At 46.5% G+C, this 17,075-nt stretch overlaps 1 protein-coding gene across 6 annotated transcripts in view; it reads right to left on the bottom strand.

The window, feature by feature from the left end:
• Positions 1-226: 226 nt before the first annotated feature.
• The window catches only part of LOC111247433 (sal-like protein 3), a 143,328-nt gene continuing 126,479 nt past the window's right edge, over positions 227-17,075 (bottom strand). For 5 of the 6 annotated variants that reach the window (XM_022798344.2, XM_086977299.1, XM_086977297.1 and 2 more), the window contains 14 exons: positions 14,615-14,761; positions 13,804-13,922; positions 12,611-13,167; positions 12,224-12,401; positions 11,906-12,107; positions 11,393-11,761; positions 10,523-11,082; positions 10,243-10,399; positions 9,288-10,120; positions 8,348-8,512; positions 7,997-8,173; positions 7,648-7,815; positions 6,891-7,263; positions 227-6,699 (listed from right to left, as the gene is read on the bottom strand). In XM_022798344.2, coding sequence (XP_022654079.1) covers positions 6,161-6,699; positions 6,891-7,263; positions 7,648-7,815; positions 7,997-8,173; positions 8,348-8,512; positions 9,288-10,120; positions 10,243-10,399; positions 10,523-11,082; positions 11,393-11,761; positions 11,906-12,107; positions 12,224-12,401; positions 12,611-13,167; positions 13,804-13,922; positions 14,615-14,761 — 4,544 coding nt within the window. In that variant the 3' untranslated portion in view covers positions 227-6,160. The remainder of the gene's footprint in view (positions 6,700-6,890; positions 7,264-7,647; positions 7,816-7,996; positions 8,174-8,347; positions 8,513-9,287; positions 10,121-10,242; positions 10,400-10,522; positions 11,083-11,392; positions 11,762-11,905; positions 12,108-12,223; positions 12,402-12,610; positions 13,168-13,803; positions 13,923-14,614; positions 14,762-17,075) is intronic. The other variant, XM_022798351.2, reaches the window with a different exon arrangement.

Genomic DNA, 17,075 nt, shown 5'->3' with positions numbered 1-17,075 from the left:
AACTAGGAATGCTTTCGATTATATATCTTGGGGTCGACCGAAGTGGCCGATCTCCGACTTCTTTGGTTTTGTGCTCAGTGTAAGAGCTGGTCATTGGTTCGAAGCTGCAAAAAATATTTTTGTTTTCCACTTACCTTCGAGTTTTCAACTTTTCCCTCTGAATTTGACTCGTCTTGTATCGTTTGGATGAATTTCATTTTATATCTAAAAATAAATATAGCTAATATTGGCTTAAAATTGCATTAAATTTATTCGTTCTTGTTGGTTTTATCATTTGTCGTCGTGACTGGCTCGAAGAGGGTGCCACCTCGTGGTACAATTTGGCACCGCCTGATCGAGTGAGGCCCGACGTTAAACATTATTATTATTATTATTAATATTATTAATATTATTAATATTATTATTATTATTGTTATCATTATTATTATTATTATTATTGTTATCATCATCATCATCATTCTCATCTTGACGCTCTTCGTCGTTATTATTTTCATATCGTCGCCATCAGTCATCATCATCGTCGTCGTGGTCATTATTACTAGTATTTATTATTATTATTATATTTTTCATCACGGTTATTATCATATATATCGTATTCTTTCAGTAAGTAGCCAACATCATCGTCCCCGTATCATCATCATCATCATCGTTCTCGCTCACATTTGCCTATATCATTGTTGGTGTATAATATTATAGTCATGTCCTATACTATCATTCGTCAATAGTATATTGGTTGTTGGCGTCATAGTCCGTTCCCGTATGTCACTAGCAATGGGCTACTGTTTCTATTGTATGTGTATTATAGTACTTGAACTACATCCTGCTGAAGAGCAACGATGCCGGCCTATTTTTTTTTTTTCCCTCTCTTCTTCAATCATCATACAGTGGCTTGTGGGGGAGGTCAGTAGTATCGTAATAATTGATTAATATTATAACTATTATAGGTAATAGTGTCTTTAGGCCGGCGACCCGTTATTTAGAAATGTCTGAGCTAGCGTTCGCAACGCGTAACTATCTGTCTTCGTTCAGATGCTTCCCTCTACCTGTCTAGTTCGTTTGTTGAATACCGGACCGTTTTTATTCGATTTTTCCTTCGTCGTAATTAACATTGATATCGTAATGAGAATTTCTAGGTGACCTCGATATCGTCGATTTTATCGTACTGACCAGCTCCTTACGTTTCTACACGTTCGATATTACGGGTGGAAAGATTGTGATAAATGGTCGGCCGATACCGCGTCTTTCTTCGTGACCGTAAACTGGCGAATTTATATAAAAATGTTTGTTAGTTAATTGTCAAGTAATTGCGTACTATGAATGGTTATTAGATGATTAATTCTGAATCGTCGTTCAATACCAAGCGAAGCATAGGACATGGCGGAGACGCTAATATAGGCCGGGCGGTTTAGAGCCTCTTTAAGGACACAAATACACTATAGAACAGTGACTTTGCCTCTTGAAAAATTGTAATCAATTTCGATTCGTTCCATTGTGAGTTGTAGTTCTCGCCCGAAGACCCAGTCTTCAGATCATATTGTTTTCGCGTCGTATTAATGGTCACAATGTTGAGAATACATATCAGCTACGCGTGTGCTCCTGTGTTGTTGATTCGATCATATCATCCTACCGACGTCATTCGACCGACACCGTCAAAAACGTTCGAATGGGTTAATCGTACGCAGCAGCGCTATTCTGTCGAGATCGCGACCGTCGTTTTGGAAGAGCCTTTGATGCGACGACAGAACTTCACATCGTCGTCGTCGTCGTCGTCGTCGTCATTTTGCACATTGGTAACAAAAAATAACTTCGGTTCCCGCCGTTCAGCCCTGAACTAGAATATGCCGCGACCGTCTTTCATTGCAAAATGCACGTTATGTCCTGTATTTTTAGACACAATTTTGCGTCGATCACTGATCACTGGGCAACTTGAACCCCTCAATCAGCCTCTGAAGTTCGCCTTTTTCGAATGACATCTATTTAGGCATCTCTGTATCTAATACATTTCCTTCAACCGTTTTAGGCGAGGCAATAAGCCAGCTTTAAGACGACACAGTCATCGGTCACCCCATGTACAAAAGCCAACCGTACGCAAGCAGCTGCTGGATCTGTGAACATTCAGTCACTCGTCTACGAGCCAAGAGACATATTTCTTAGGACAGGTGATCGTTTTAAGAGTCACTGTTAGCCCCAAGGCAATGTCTGCAGGCAATGTCTATTTGTCTTTGTTCTTTTCTTACCTCGTTTGCATTTTGTACCCCCGCCCCGAAATCTTTGGGAATAGTTTCATTGTGTTGAGTGCTTCACTTGCCTCTATTGTTTGGAACTTGTTTAGGGTTTGCTACGCAAGATCATATCTATTTGCAGAATGCTGCACGAAGAAATAGGGATGATACTGCGGCGGCGGCGGCGGCGGCCTACGCGATAGTGGTGGGTCAAATAGTCTTTGACGTCACACGCAGGTGACTTTAGGTCGTCGTTGCGTGCCGGTTTCAGCTGCGGCCGCGCTCTCCTTCGTGCGACACTCCCGCAATCAGGTTCACATTAATGCGTGACCAACCACATGCCTATATTTATTCAGTTTGCCTACCTTATACATCATTAGTATTAATAATATAATAATTATATTTGCAACCAGCATATATATATATACCTTATATGCACACTGTGTGTATTAATTTCATGTTCGGGGAGATCTATTTTGGGGGAGGAGGAGCCGTTGTTGTTGTTGTTGTTTCATGTGTATATATATATATATATTATCAATGCTATCAGTGTTATTGAGTTGTTCTATCGCTCATGCCATTCATTGTGTCGTCTTCGTTTAGGTTCCACGTCAAATCGATGCGCAGAATTTTGATGGAAGAAGCGTACTTGTTCTTTATGTTCGTTGTTGGGACACACATGGAGGCGGCCTTCGTTTTCTCCGTTGCTGCCGATGGCGACTTCATCGCCTCTGGGAAGTGGAGCAGTTAGCTCAAGTTGTGCTGGCGCTTTGGTTGTGGCCACTTAGCGAGAGAACGGGACATTGCTTGCTCAAGCTATTTCGAGCCAGTGTTTGTTTTAGAACGGACACGCCGAAGGTAGTGATGCTACGTCGATCCTCCCGGAATGTGATATGATAATTCGCCGTGGCATCGGTTCAACTATCGACGTCCGTTCGGGAAGCTGAATTTTTGGCGCTGCATTCGAAGTTCGTCCAAGACGAGCGCGCACGGATGCGCAATAATAGCTGAGTGTTGAAGAGAAAAACTTCTCAATCGCGCTGGCGATAGGACACTTGGTGTCTTTTCCATTGCACGCTCACAAAGAGGGATAATTTAGTCACGCACTTATCCATAAGACATTGCCTCACACACAGACACACATACATACAGATAGGCAGACGTACTCATATCGTCACGCATATAATGTGCTGCCACTGTCCCCCACAAAAATGGTTAGTACTGTTTAGTGTATTTGGGAAATTTTATCATGCTGTGTTTAATGTTGTAATTAACATAAATAAACAGCAGTAGCAGCAACGGCAGCAGCAGCAGCAACAGCAGCAGCAGCAGCAGCAACAGCAGCAGCAGCAGCAGCAGCGGCAGCAGCAGCAGCAGCAGCAGCAGCAGCCGCAGCAACAGCAGCAGCAGCCGCAGCAACAGCAGCAGCAGCAGCAGCCGCAGCAACAGCAGCAACAGCAGCAGCAGCCGCAGCAACAGCAGCAGGCATTGTGCATTTGGGCACATGGCCATGATGCCACCCGCGTGTCCAAGCAAACATGCATATTTCGACTAATTTATCTTGTTCTTAATTGAATGCCTCATCATTTTTATCGTCCGACTGTGGCTATGATGTCGCTTTCATTTTGGACTCTTAGAATTTTTTTAGAAAGTACATTTTTAGAAAGTTAAGACTTCAGTAAGCTTTTTTCACTTTTGGTCTGCTTTTTACTGTTTTCAAGTATCTGCCACCTGCTTTCGAGTTGTTTTGTGATTGATTGTAATAATGTACATAGTGATCTGGGATTACCAGCGTCATCGTCATCGTCATCGTCTACGGTCAACCGTGTTTGAGGTTATTACCTGCCGAAGCAGCAACCTACCGTTTGCACTAAAACTTGAAGAATCTGTGTTTATTTGCTTTGTCGAGTATTCGCGTTGAGTTTATTAGCAGTTGCACTTGTACGCATCCATACCATTCTATCATTTGTTACTGTATGTACATACACTCTGGCTCCTAGTACTTTTACTATTATCTCTCTTTCGCCATTGACACCACTGTTATCACTAGTAATATGATTAACTGTCTTATTTATTATTAATATTTATTTTTATGATGATAGTAAGTAATCACCGATTTTGTCTCATCTTTCGTCGTGCCTCTTCATTCGGCGGAGCCCCTTTACCTTTTGTGTGTTTCCTTCTTGTCAGCTCCTCCTTCTGCTTTGTTACTCCTGTTGATGTGTGGATATCGTTGGCATCGCTTCTATGAAGAATATACTAATAGTAGTAGTAGTATTAATAGTTGTAGATCGCATTTATCATATTCTCATAGTTTTTTCTGCCATTTTCCCTTGCCTTCATTATGGGTGAAGGTGCAGTTCCGTACCACAAGGAGGTTATCGAGAGTTCTCGCCATTCGCGGATTCGCGCTATTCCTTGTCTCAGTGGTACAATACATAATTATTTGTATTTCTTTTTTTTGTTGTCGTTGCTGTCTTCACTGCTATCGGCCTTTCTGTTTTTGTTCCTGTACACAATTGTGAAAAAGTAAATATTTAAAACGAAATACACACACACACACACACACACACACACCCACCCACCCCCCCACGCCTCAGTGCTTATCATTTTGAGTTCGTTCATTAGCGTCATCGTTTTGATTCATCCTGATAAGCCCCACCGACCTTGCGCAATCGGTAGGACGTGTTGCATTTTCTGAACTAGCTGTTAGCTTGTCGTTGTTGATGTTTCGATTTGCCAGCCTTCAGTGTCCTGTGACTCATCACCTTATGTGCGGTAGGGTTCGTCGATTAGATTTCTCCACTATGTTACCTGTTGCAGTTTATTTTGTTCCATTGATAGCCCCCATAGCTTCTCCTCTCTCGCCGTTTGTCGTCCGTATTGCACTACTGATCAAAATCATCGTCGTCTGCTCATGATCATCATCATCGTCGATCGTTGTGTGTCATCCTTGCCACAAAAAGAATACTAGCCTATACCCTGAACACGGTGGCAGCTAAGAAGATCGACAAAGAGCATTATATGAGTTCAATCAGTGGAAGTAGAGCAGAATATTAACAATACTAAATAAATTAGTTGCTTGATGCCATTGTTTTGTTGTATCGTCACGATCTATTAGTATGATTACAATATTTATTTATCATTCAGTCGAAAGTGACTTACTTCGCGGCCAATATTGCCCTATATTATGACTTTCCTATCTCAACGCACTAGACGGTGGGAAAGATCGATCATAATTTTAACCATGCCTGTTGTCGTTTTCATGTTACATTTTCCTATTTATTGTTCAGCATCAGCTGTTTCTGCTTTGTTCCAATGTTTGAGTGAGAGCCGGTGCAGCATGATTTGACAATTCACAGTTGAACATGTTGAAAGCTATAGTTGCACACCACCTCCCGTAACTCTTCGTCGTGGTTGTAATAATGGTAATGGAAGTGGTAGTTTTGTGTTTTCTCGGATGCGTCGATCGGTTTTTCCTGTCCGTACGTTTTGTTCCTCTGTCTTCGGCATTGTCGCTTCTGCCCTCGCTTCTTACATCTTCCTTTATATTTTTTCTCTGTATTCTTCTGACTTGACCTAGATCATAGGTTTCATCCAAGCATCACCCATGTCGTATGCCATATACACCGTCGGCGATCCTCGTCAAAATTGCCGACATCTGCCGCTCAACACAAAAATGTAGGGCCACGCTGTTCATGGCCGTAGGAAGATGTCAGAGCATACAGGATGGTACTTTTGCGCCTTTTTATTGGTTGAATTTGATCGATTTAGTTCGAGCTTTTGACTACTGCTTGAACTAAATTTAGCCATCCTGTTTCGGTGCAGCGTTATGCGGCGTCTTTACCACCTGTCGCATGCATCCACTCGTTGACTACGTAAGCTGCCGTAACGTCAGTCTTACTCAAGAAATATATCGAAAGAGGGGAGAGGGTCACTTATTGGGCGACTTCGGTTGAGGCCAGAGGCGACTCGTCGGGTGCCTCCTGTTTGACATGCTCCGCTAGACGCACAATCTGTTCTTTGTTGTTCCGCTCGTTGTCATTGATATCTGGCTGCGTAGAGCCAGCCTTCTTGACCAGAGATAGCGCTTCAGGATCGGCCTCGAACTTGGAGCTCAAGCCGGTTTCAGGCGAAGCCGAGTGCCCACCGTGGGCCGTTTGCTCATCGGCGTTCTCGGCCATCATCGGTCCACCGGTTGTCAAACCTCTTGCAAGCAAATGCAAAGGGGACGGTGCGCTCAGCGACGGCAGCGTTGGCCCGTGAGGGTTGTGCGTCTGCTGCTGCTGCTGATGTTGTTGTTGCTGTTGTTGTTGCTGTTGCTGTTGTTGTTGGTGTTGCATTTGTTGCTGAAGGTGCTTAACCAGCGATAGGGGATACATTGCGTCCGTAGGCAATCCACCTTTGTTCACAAGCGGAAGTGGACTATCCTCAGGACCTGTTAGTAGGCCGGGCAGGCCTCCAGAGGCCGCAGCGGCTGCAAGGAACATAAAACCCTTAGGAAACACATTCCTCATGCCTAAACCCACTTACTCAAACTTAGCGCCCTTTTTATGATCAAAAAGTAAAAGCGTTTAATGACGCTGATTTCCTTCGTAACGCCCATAACCTTGCTATTCAGAAAGCTTTCTTTAAACGCTTATATTCCTAACATAATATTGAACTCACCATTGAAAAAGCTAGCAGACAAGTAAGGATTGTAGTAGAGGTCCGGTCGTGACGCCATTACTTGGTTGAGGTCAACAGTATCAAGCTTCTTACTGCTACTACTGCTGCTGCTGCTGCTGCTGTTGCTATTACTGCGCTTGCTGTCTGTTTTACCGGGTATTGATATCACTGGCGGCGTTGTGGTTGGGTTCGCAGGCGTCGGGCTGGTTTGTGAGGTAGGGGTGCTCGGATTGACCAGGGCAAGCTGCTGACTCTGTTGCTGGTTCCATACATGCGTGCCCATATGCACCTTTAGATTGCCCTTCGTCGTGAACGCACGAGAACACACGGCGCAGCGGAACGGCTTGTCTCCGGTGTGAGTTCGAAGGTGGATCTGGCGAATGCGGCACAAGAATGAATTGAAGCAACGGATGAGTACACTCAGCTCAAGCTCGAAGGCGATCGCCTCCGTTATGACACCTAATTACTATCTGGCGACCACATGCACACTGAGGCGACGAGATCGATAGCTTGCACGCAGTCATCGAAGCGGAACGCCCTTTCTCCGATCAGGACCTGTTCAGGCGAGGCCTCAGTCGAACGTTGTTCACAGAGAGAACGCGAAAGGGCTAGCTAATTGTCAGGTAGCTATTACTACAGGTAATCATGCTGTAAATACATGGGCCGACAAGGATGGTATTTGTCACCCTTTCCTTTTCTAAAGTTGTGCACTTCGCACGAAGCACAATAATACCGACACTCAACACACGAAACTTACCTGGAGAGAGCTGGAACTGGAGAAGGGTCTCTGGCAGTAGGTGCAGACGTGCTTGCTACTCGGAGTTGAAGATGATGAGCCAAGCGGGCTCTGCGTCGACGGTGACGTTCCTTGCGACGAGTCCGAGGAATTGTCACCGGCGCCGCTCACCGGTGAAGTCGGCAGCAACTACAAAATCGTATGAGTAACCACATAATCGGATCTACCTTAGATCATCTTACCAAGCAAATACTTGTTGTTTGAAGATGCCTATCCGACTACTTCGACTGTCCTTGCTCACAACAACCATTGTCGGGGTTACAAAATAGTGTCAGGCCACACGTGCCCTTCAGTATACTTATCAACTCACCGGAACTTGGAGGGCTTGGGGAGCGGCCGCGCCCAGCTTTGCGTTGGGGTTGGGCAACGCCCCTGGAGAAGTATTCGTCTGCGTGAATAGCTGGGGAGGGAGATCCCTGATCTTATGAGTGAGCATGTGCTGCTTCAGATTTCCTTTCGTAGAGAAACCACGCTCGCAGATCGCGCACTAGAATTCGTATGGGTAGCAGAAAAGTTATGGTTAGGGGATGCGTTTGGCAACGGCGTTTTTTGCCTCGGTAAATTTTTCCTGTGAAAGTAGTTGTTAGTGCTTTTTTTTAACAAGGATATTATCCCATTAGGACAAATATATGTAGATACTGGAGTATTTGTGGTTGCTTACCTTGAAGGGCCTCTCCTTAGTATGACTTCTGTAGTGGATCTCTAGCGCGGAATTGCAAGCGAATGTTTTGAAGCAAATCTGACAGGTGGTGTTTGGCCTTCCATTTGGCGGCGCGACCGGAAACCTCAGTCCTGGTAATAGTTTACCCTGGGCTAAAAGCTCCGCCTACGGTACAAGAGCGGAGAGTATCGTAACATAAAGTTACTCGTAGGAATATGGAGAATTTTCACTTTACCCTTTTTTATTGATGTTACTACACTCCCGAATTGCTAACCAGATTCAGTCAATAATACTTCTAATAGACAAGCCCGAGTCAAAAGAATATGAAAGCTGGCAAGGAGCAATTTCGAGACGTTCGTATTTTACGTGGTATTAAGCATAAATCTACGTGGTTCACTATATCGTTACTCGCGCCGGGATATCCAGTAACATTAAAAGCAGAAACAATAGGGACCCAGCGCCAATCTCTATAGCTTATACGCCGATTGCCCTGTCAGTCAGTATCTGGATCTACCCACGAAACGAAACAATTTATGGATAGTGCCGCTAGCAGAAGTCCTCGGTACAAAAACCCAGACATTTTACAACTGCTAGTGTCATACAGCGAACAAGTGTTGCCCCCCGGTTTCGCTATCCGGCAAAATTTGACCTCAGCAACAAATATTCGTTCTTGCCAGTTAAGATTAGTCTAATCGCGAAAAGAGGGCGTAGGGTATCTGCGGATCTTTAACAATTCAGAAGAACCTGGCGGTCTGTTTGCCTTGTAGCTGTACCATACGATACATTAAACGCACCACATGCTCAACAGTAATGTCGATAAAAAGTTCAATACGATATGGCGTTCTAAGTGATATCTCTAATATGCGCCTATGAGTTGTTTGCTACGTTCTATTTTCTTAAATAGAGTAACTTAAGTAAATTTGTATGTATCAGTGCCTACCTGTGTAGGAGGCTTCACTTGATTGTGTATGGTTTGCAAGAGATTCGTAACAGCTAGTGCCGCTGCATCAGTCGGATTAGCCGTATTGAGCTTGGACAGCGGCTTGGAGGACAAGTCGAGCACGGGTTCCTGCTGTTTCGGCGAGGAACGACGACGGTCGGCGATACCGGCTCCGGCGTTAGCACTGGCGTGTCCGTCAACTAGCCCCAAGGCGATGCCGCCAATTCCTTGTGCTCCGTTCGTCAACGACTCGAGTGCCGCCAGCGAGGTGCCCCCACTCAGCAAAAGCGGCACTCCAGCGAGGTGCGAACTCCGGGCCATCTGTCCAAAACCGTTGGCGGCAATGACTTCACTGCCATTCTCCGCCTGGCGACCCTCCTGTGACTCAGGTCCTTCGGTTGCCCGCTCGGGATTGAGTGAGTTGCGACGCAACGCTTCGATCGTCGCCTTACGACGGCTCGCCGTCAGATCGGGAATGAAGCTGGCAAGCGCTTCTGGCACCATGGCGGGGTTGGTTAGTGGCGAGCTGCTGAGACGCGCCAAGGCAACCATGCCCGACTCGGAATCCGCCTCCCCTTCACGGAAGGTCACTTCCGGCCGGAGATCAGGTGATGACCGGGAGCCTTCGTCGTGAACACTTGCCATAGGAGCTTCATTAGTCGCTCCTATTGGCAGACCGACGCTCGGCGAACGAGCAGTAAAGTCGATTTGCTCAAGAGATGCCCTCGAGTTTGGTGTTGCTGGAGGTGACTGGCGCTGGGGAGATGGCGTGGCTCGGGGAGACGGTGCTGGACCTGGCGACGATGCACAGCTGAGGTCTTGTGGCTGTCCAGCTAAATAGGATACAAGCGTTTGTGTGGTGAGATTTACTGGAGTATGACCGAGATATGACTGCCTAGCATTGCTGAAACGGCCTAGTTTTTGTCGAAGCTTCAGAAACAATTATTTTACCTACCGGTACTGCTTGTGGAGTCGGTGTTATTATTATGACTCCTGACATGTTGTTGGAGCACGAGCGAGTTGGTGAACTGCTTGGAGCAAAGAGGACACTGATGCATAACTCTAAGTGGGGCCTTGACTCTATGTACGCCCATGTGTGTTTTCAGATTACCCTGAAAGTGCGTAATACAATAGGTAATTAGCCAGAATATTACCATTGAAAACCCAAATAGTCGATAACAGTAACAAAAGCAATTTAATCGCCACCACGGTATATATATAAGCTTAATACGTACCTTTGTGGTGAAAGCCCTTCCGCAAAGTTTGCATCTGAAGGGTCTTTCTCCGGTATGAGTTCGGTAGTGCATCTGTAACGCACTTCGGCAACTGAGTACTCGTTGGCAGATGACGCACTGGTTCGGCTCTCCTCCGTTTTGGGCCGACAGCTCGACGAGCTTCTGGATGCCCGACTCGGTATCGGTGGCCACCTCCATAAGCTCTTCCCACGATTCGTAGCCCGGCGGGGCATCTCCCAAGGGCAGGCCATCAGGCGAGGCGCCAGGTCGAGCGCCGTCGTCACCTTCAGACATTTCCGATTTGTCCGACGCTGACACGGACTGCGCCTGGGATTGTGATTGCAGACCTCCGAGCGCCAGTGCAAGGGGTCCGGCCGGGTCACATGGGTCTGAGTCCTCGGTGGTGCGTCTCCGCTTTTCAATGGGCTCCAAACCGACAAGCCCGTCATCTTCGTCTGCCATTGGGTGCCTCTTCGGTCTCTGCTCGTTTTGGGCGTTCATGGGGTCCTTGAGGCCTCCTGAAGGCGCGGGACTCGCGCTCGGGTTCCGTTCACGGTCAGCTGCATAATGATCGTCATAGAAGAACAAATCACCAAACGATACCATTTCTGTCAGCAGATGAATCAAGCCTGACCAGCCGTAATAATATGGTCACTTGCCCTGCTTCGTCAGCTGATCTGCCTGACTCCCGCTGTGTTTAGAAGATAGCTGGTTAACTAACTTTTCATCCCCCTATTATTTAGAGCGGCCCTCTCCCTAGGCCCTTCTCCACATCGCTATTGCCAAACCGCTAGCTGCAATAAAGCAAACCGCTTCCAGCGCCCACTCTTCGTCTATATATCATATATACGTTTTCTCTACAACTCTTACCTTCTTCGTGTTGCGATCTGTCACTCGCATTACTATTTTCATCGTCGTCCTCGTGGGCGTCGGTGTTTGTCGTTGGTTCAGCAAGGCCGAACATTTGGTCCCTGCTTTTTTGCAGCTCCTTGGCTAATTGCCACAGTCCAGGCGCCGATACCGGGTTTCCCGGCAGAAGCGGCAAGTTGTCAGTGTTACCAGGCGGATTCACACTGTTCACGCCGGCCGCGGGAGCGGTTGTCGTCGTCGTTGCTGTAGGTGTCGCTGTTGTCGAAGCTTCCGCCGACGACCGTTCGGAAAAAGGCGTGCGCAGGTGAAAATCCGAAGGTGCCGCAGTCGTTAATCGGAGATCGCCTCCGCCTAACAGTGATTTTGCCGCTACAAATATATATCAGACAGGACCAATTATTGTCTATTAGTCATCAACGAAACATTAATGTGTGTCGTAGTAGTTGTCCATTAGCTTGTCAAAAAAATGAAACGTGTTTCAATCATATCTCATAGACGAACGCTGGTACTTACCGGGGTTATGTGGGGTTGCGAGCCCTAGACTAAGACGGAACCGAGCATTCTCATCCAGGGGAAGTGGTGCATTTGCAGCAGCCGTTAGAATAGGCAGCGGTCCCAAGGACAGCTGGTTAGGTGGTGGAGACACCCGCTCTCCAGGGGGTTCTAGAGGCGGGAAGTGCTTGTCCAGATGCTCAGGGACCGGATGTGGATTCATCTAAAAATATGAATACCATTTAACGACACGTCTATGCAGAAGAAGCAAAAATAAAAATGCTACATTAATGCGCCGTATAAAAGTGACGATCTATGTCACAAATCGATAATGCTCACCTTAACATGCGGGTACTTGGCCTTATGCCGCTGGAAGTGCACCTTAAGGTTTCCCTTGGTGGAGAATCGGTTTCCACACACGTTGCATTTAAAGGGTCGTTCTCCGGTGTGTGACCGGATATGGATCTGCAGTGCGGAGTCCGAACCGAACACTTTGCCGCAGAAACGACATCGGTGCCTATACACGTAAAATGCATCGGCCTTACTATTCAGGACATTATACATACTAGCTAATTATTTGAAAAGACACCAGAATGTCTAAAAGAAACGTTTTAAGTAGCTGCGAGGACATACTCGAAACGCATTCACACAACAATTCCAATACTATTTTTGTAGTACCAATGCATTTATTACAAAATAGTATAAAATTCTAATAGGATACTTTACCTGAAGTAGTTATCTTTGCCGTCACCCTTTTTCCCCTCGCCATTGGCATCGTCGGGGAAGGCCCCAAGCCCATTGAGCAGAAACGAGCCACCTGACATTGTATTCTGCAATGCCTTCTCGGTGTGTTTCTGCAGCAGCTCGAGTGTATTTGGTTGGTTAGGCGTTGTTTCTGGAGCAGCATCGGGGGGTAAAGGCGCACATAGTGCACCTAACGCACTGAGGGGGTCCATAGGTTTGTCTGTTCCTCCGCTGCGTGAAATGTCACGAGTATGGTCGCGGGTGGTGGGACTGCGTGAACGCTCATCTTTCTCGTCATCACTGTCAACTGCAGCTGGCCCCCGAGGGCCTTTAGGGGTATCGTCCGCCGCTCGATCCGATTCGTCGGCTTCTTCGTCGTGATTCGTTGTGTCGGCCGGTTGAACCTTCGGTGAGTCGGCCCGCTCATGGCCAAGCGCAGACGCGAGCGGATGGGCAACATTGTTCTGTACGAAAGCCTCGATCTGCTGCAGAATCTGCAACTGCACGGCCTGCTGATGTCGCAGAGTCACCAACGCGTCCTGTTAGAATCACATCACATAATAGGATAACATGGATCACAAAAACGATATCGATTGATAGCACTATCAATAAAACACTACTGTACTAGCCACTGGGATTGTAATCTGTAAATGTGTGTGTATGTTTATACGTCAGTGTTTATGTGTGTTTTTGTATGTTGATGCACACTTGATGAAAATCTGACGCTTGTCCTGTGCGAACGAATGTCAAAGCGTTGCGTTCTCGGGGATAACCTTATAATGAACTTCCTCTTTAGTTGATTTTGGAATTTCACTATTATTGCTCTGTATACGTGTGTGTCAACATTACTCAAGGGATCGCCAAAGGAATCTGTGTACGAATGGTACCAGCGTGGGAGCTGATATCACCCACGCCTTCTGTGAGTGCAGCGAGTGCGCGTAAAGACTACACGAGTGTGACATTGCCTAGTGGCTACTGCGAACTATGAGTTTAGATACATAGATTGGAAGGCACGGGTACGCGATACCCCAGAGTAAAACTCGGGTAATCGTTCGACGCCTCAATCGCCCTCGATGAGAGCACTTTCGTAAGGTGTTGCCACCTAGCTAGATAGCCAGATAGGTAGAATCGCCTCTCACTAGTACCACAATACTACTATTGCTATCTCTACTAACCTGTAGCGCAGGCGGAGCCGGAGCGTCGTTGGAAGACTGCGAGTTGAACTGCGCTACTGCTACCTTGGTACCACGCAGCGCCTCGAGGGTCACGTGCGTAGGAGGCAGTTCTCCATCGTCTGTGGAGTGGGGTGGCAGGGGGCAGCAGTAGTTCGTTGAGGGGACACACGAGGCGATATATGGAGAATTCGAGAGAGGTGGGGATAGAGATGATAGTACAAGTGAGAAATTGTGGGGTGTGAGCACTTCTCAACGAAATGCCTGAACTAACGAAGCTATTCTATTTCATCCACTGTGTCAATTCCTCTATTTTGTTCGGAAACTCTATCATTGTGAAGATAGAGCCACCTACCTACTCTAAGCCCAGAGGAAGACGGGAAACTCAACGATTTACAGCGTTGAAAAATTCTGTAGTCACTTATTCGTCATACCGGCAACTATAGCGCATGATGCTAACAAGTTGTAGAAGTGACAAATCCCACCTCGAGGCGAGAAAAAAACATGCCAGCTCCAACTGAATAATTCGATCTATATATATTGCTGCAGTACAAATCCTAGTGCAACAATGATACTTAACTAATCTACTGCGTATGGGATCCAGAAGCAATCATGTATTGAAAAATTCTGTTCTGCGTAAAATGAAGTTCGAGACCGTTTCCTGGTCCTTAACATTCTACATATGCGCGATGCAAACATATGTCAGCTCATAATAATTTAACGGGGAGCTAAGTCTTCGCGAAAATGCTACAAGTACTTTCTAACTGAAAGCAACCGCTAGATAATCTCAGCGAAAAAATGATTTTCAACAGACCTGATTTGCTGTCTTCTTGCTGCGGTGGAGTTGGACCGAGCGCGCCGGTGCAGGCCCGCTTGTGCGCAAGGAACTCGCCGAGCTCCAGAAACTCTCGGCGGCATTTGCCGCACACGTGAGCGTCCTGCGAGGTGTCTTCGGCCTCATCTGTGGGAATCAACAAGAGCGAAACGTGACGGTCAGCATGAAAAAGGAACAGTTGGAAAGGAGTCTTATCGAATAGAGCATGCTACATCCATCTAAGGTTGCCCAAGCAGCGGCGGTGTTCATCCCAAGAGTCACACTCACCCGTATGCCAGTTGTACGACATACGAGACACATCATCCTACCCGTCGACATTTCCCCACAGTGTGACCAGCTACATGAATCGGGGCTTGCCTTTTGCCCAGAATGTACTAGCCGGCCCAGCTCGACGTCATTATCACATTACTCCCTCCAAGAATGCGTCCTTTTAAAGAACAAGGACATTTCGTCGCAGCAGCCGTCGCCGACGCCTTGTAGTCGCATCAAACAGAGTCGTCTTATACCGCCGCTAAACTTTACCTCATTCCCTCCTCCCGATACGTCTTGTTGACGATTTCATTTTCTTTGACGCCGACTGACGCCGATTACTTCTGGTCTCTACCCCCACCCCGTGTTTCGCTCTCCTTTGTTAGTTCGCCATTTCGTTGCCTGGCAGCACCATCACTACTGGTCCTTTATTTTCTTCTAGGGTTAATTGACTCGAATAGTTCGCTTCGTTTATTTAGTCTTTCAAATTTTTTTACTATAATCATTATCTCTTCGTGGAACGGCTATCGGTCAGTCGTACATCGCTCGCACTATCGCTAAGGTCGACCGCTGGCGATACGATCAGAAGTCGAGACAATATTAGGCATACAGGTAGTAAATGCTACAAAAAATATGGCCCCATGCTTCAGCCACCGGGCGTTAGGCGGATTCAAGATTAGAAGCAACGGCGGCGGCGGCAGCAGCAGTAATACTAGTAACGCTGGACCAAGATCAGCGTGAAAGGATGAAGCGATGGCAGATTTTAAATAAGAACCCATTCCATGCCCTAAGGCTCCGCTCGACAGACAATGGCCCATCGTCAACCGTGGATGAAACTGTTCAGGCGCAGGTAGAAAGAGTACGGGCGAGGGTTTATTAAGGGAACTACTTTTTACTCTCAGATAACATGGTCATTTGCGGACTGTGTTGCACAGGGACACAGCGCTATCATCTGACTAAAAAAAGCAAACACCCCAGTTGTGTAATACAATACACTACGAAACAATTCGACGCCATAAATACTAAACTAACTAAGTCGGCTGAATCAACAAAACTTTCCTGCTATGAGGTTAGGCATAATCGTGTCATGAGTAACCTCATCATTATGACCATCAACATCATGACGCTTCATGTCTGACTGTCGACGGCTGGATAGTGGTACAATGTTCATAATGTTGAAAATACCAACGTACTGTGCAGCCATAATAAATAATCTCATTCTTATTATTATATAAAATCCACGTACCCATATAACTAGACTAGTATTATTTATGTCGATCGAGAGAAACTTGGTTCCTGCTTCAGATTCCTGTAATGATAAATACCCAATTAATAAAAATTAACATTCAAAAAATGAAGTCTCTCCCCCCGAACTTCAACCACCTCTCCGGTGCCCCCGGCGTCTCCGGTGGCATTAGGCAGCAGTAGGGATCGGACCTCTGTTTATTCACCGCTGTCTCGTGGGCTGTTGCTTTCGCTGAAGGTTGCCTCATAATTTCTATCCTGCTTCCGCAGCCTTATCTTTCGGCCAACCAGCGCCGATCGGCACCTGGTCCAAAGGCCTCAGATAACGATAAGGATTTAGCCAGGCCGACGGATTAGTTCCGTCAAATCTCTTTTTTTTGTTTTAGGATTTTCGTACTGATGCTATTATACTATACATAGGGTAGAGTCTAATTCGTCGCTCTTAGTTTTCTCTCTCTATCCCCTCCCCTCCCCCTCCTCCTCATCCTTCTCTCTCTCTCTTGTTTATCTCTTTTATGTCGTCTGCTCGTCCTCTCTTGACTTAGATCTGGTTTACTTGTCTGTCAGTTCTCTTTTTGTTTCCTTTAATTTTGCGGCCCTTTTTCTTTTCGTTTCACCAGTCAGCGGTAATCAAATTTTATTGCAACGTTCACTAGCGGTCGCTGCATGTTGTATATGTACTATGCTAAGCAATGAATACGGTCGGCGCCGTCACGGCAACACAAATACTAGTGACGCTAGCTGCCGCTGACAATCAATGAAGTACTGCGTCTGGTCGACGAAGGGAACAAGACACTATAGCTCCGCTTCGTTTAGTTAGCCACTACGTTTAACTGGACGAACTTGGTCTATTACGGTTGAATGAAGGAAGCAGCGGTAGAAGAGGCGATGCGGTCGCCGATCGCTGCTACAGCGATGTCGTTACCGCGACACATGGCAATATCAG

The sequence above is a fragment of the Varroa destructor genome, unplaced genomic scaffold (assembly GCF_002443255.2).
Source record: "Varroa destructor unplaced genomic scaffold, Vdes_3.0 BEIS01000001.1, whole genome shotgun sequence".
Lineage (NCBI taxonomy): Eukaryota > Metazoa > Arthropoda > Arachnida > Mesostigmata > Varroidae > Varroa > Varroa destructor.
The sequence above is the reverse complement of the archived record's forward strand: the minus strand, read 5'-3'. Positions and strand labels throughout refer to the sequence as shown.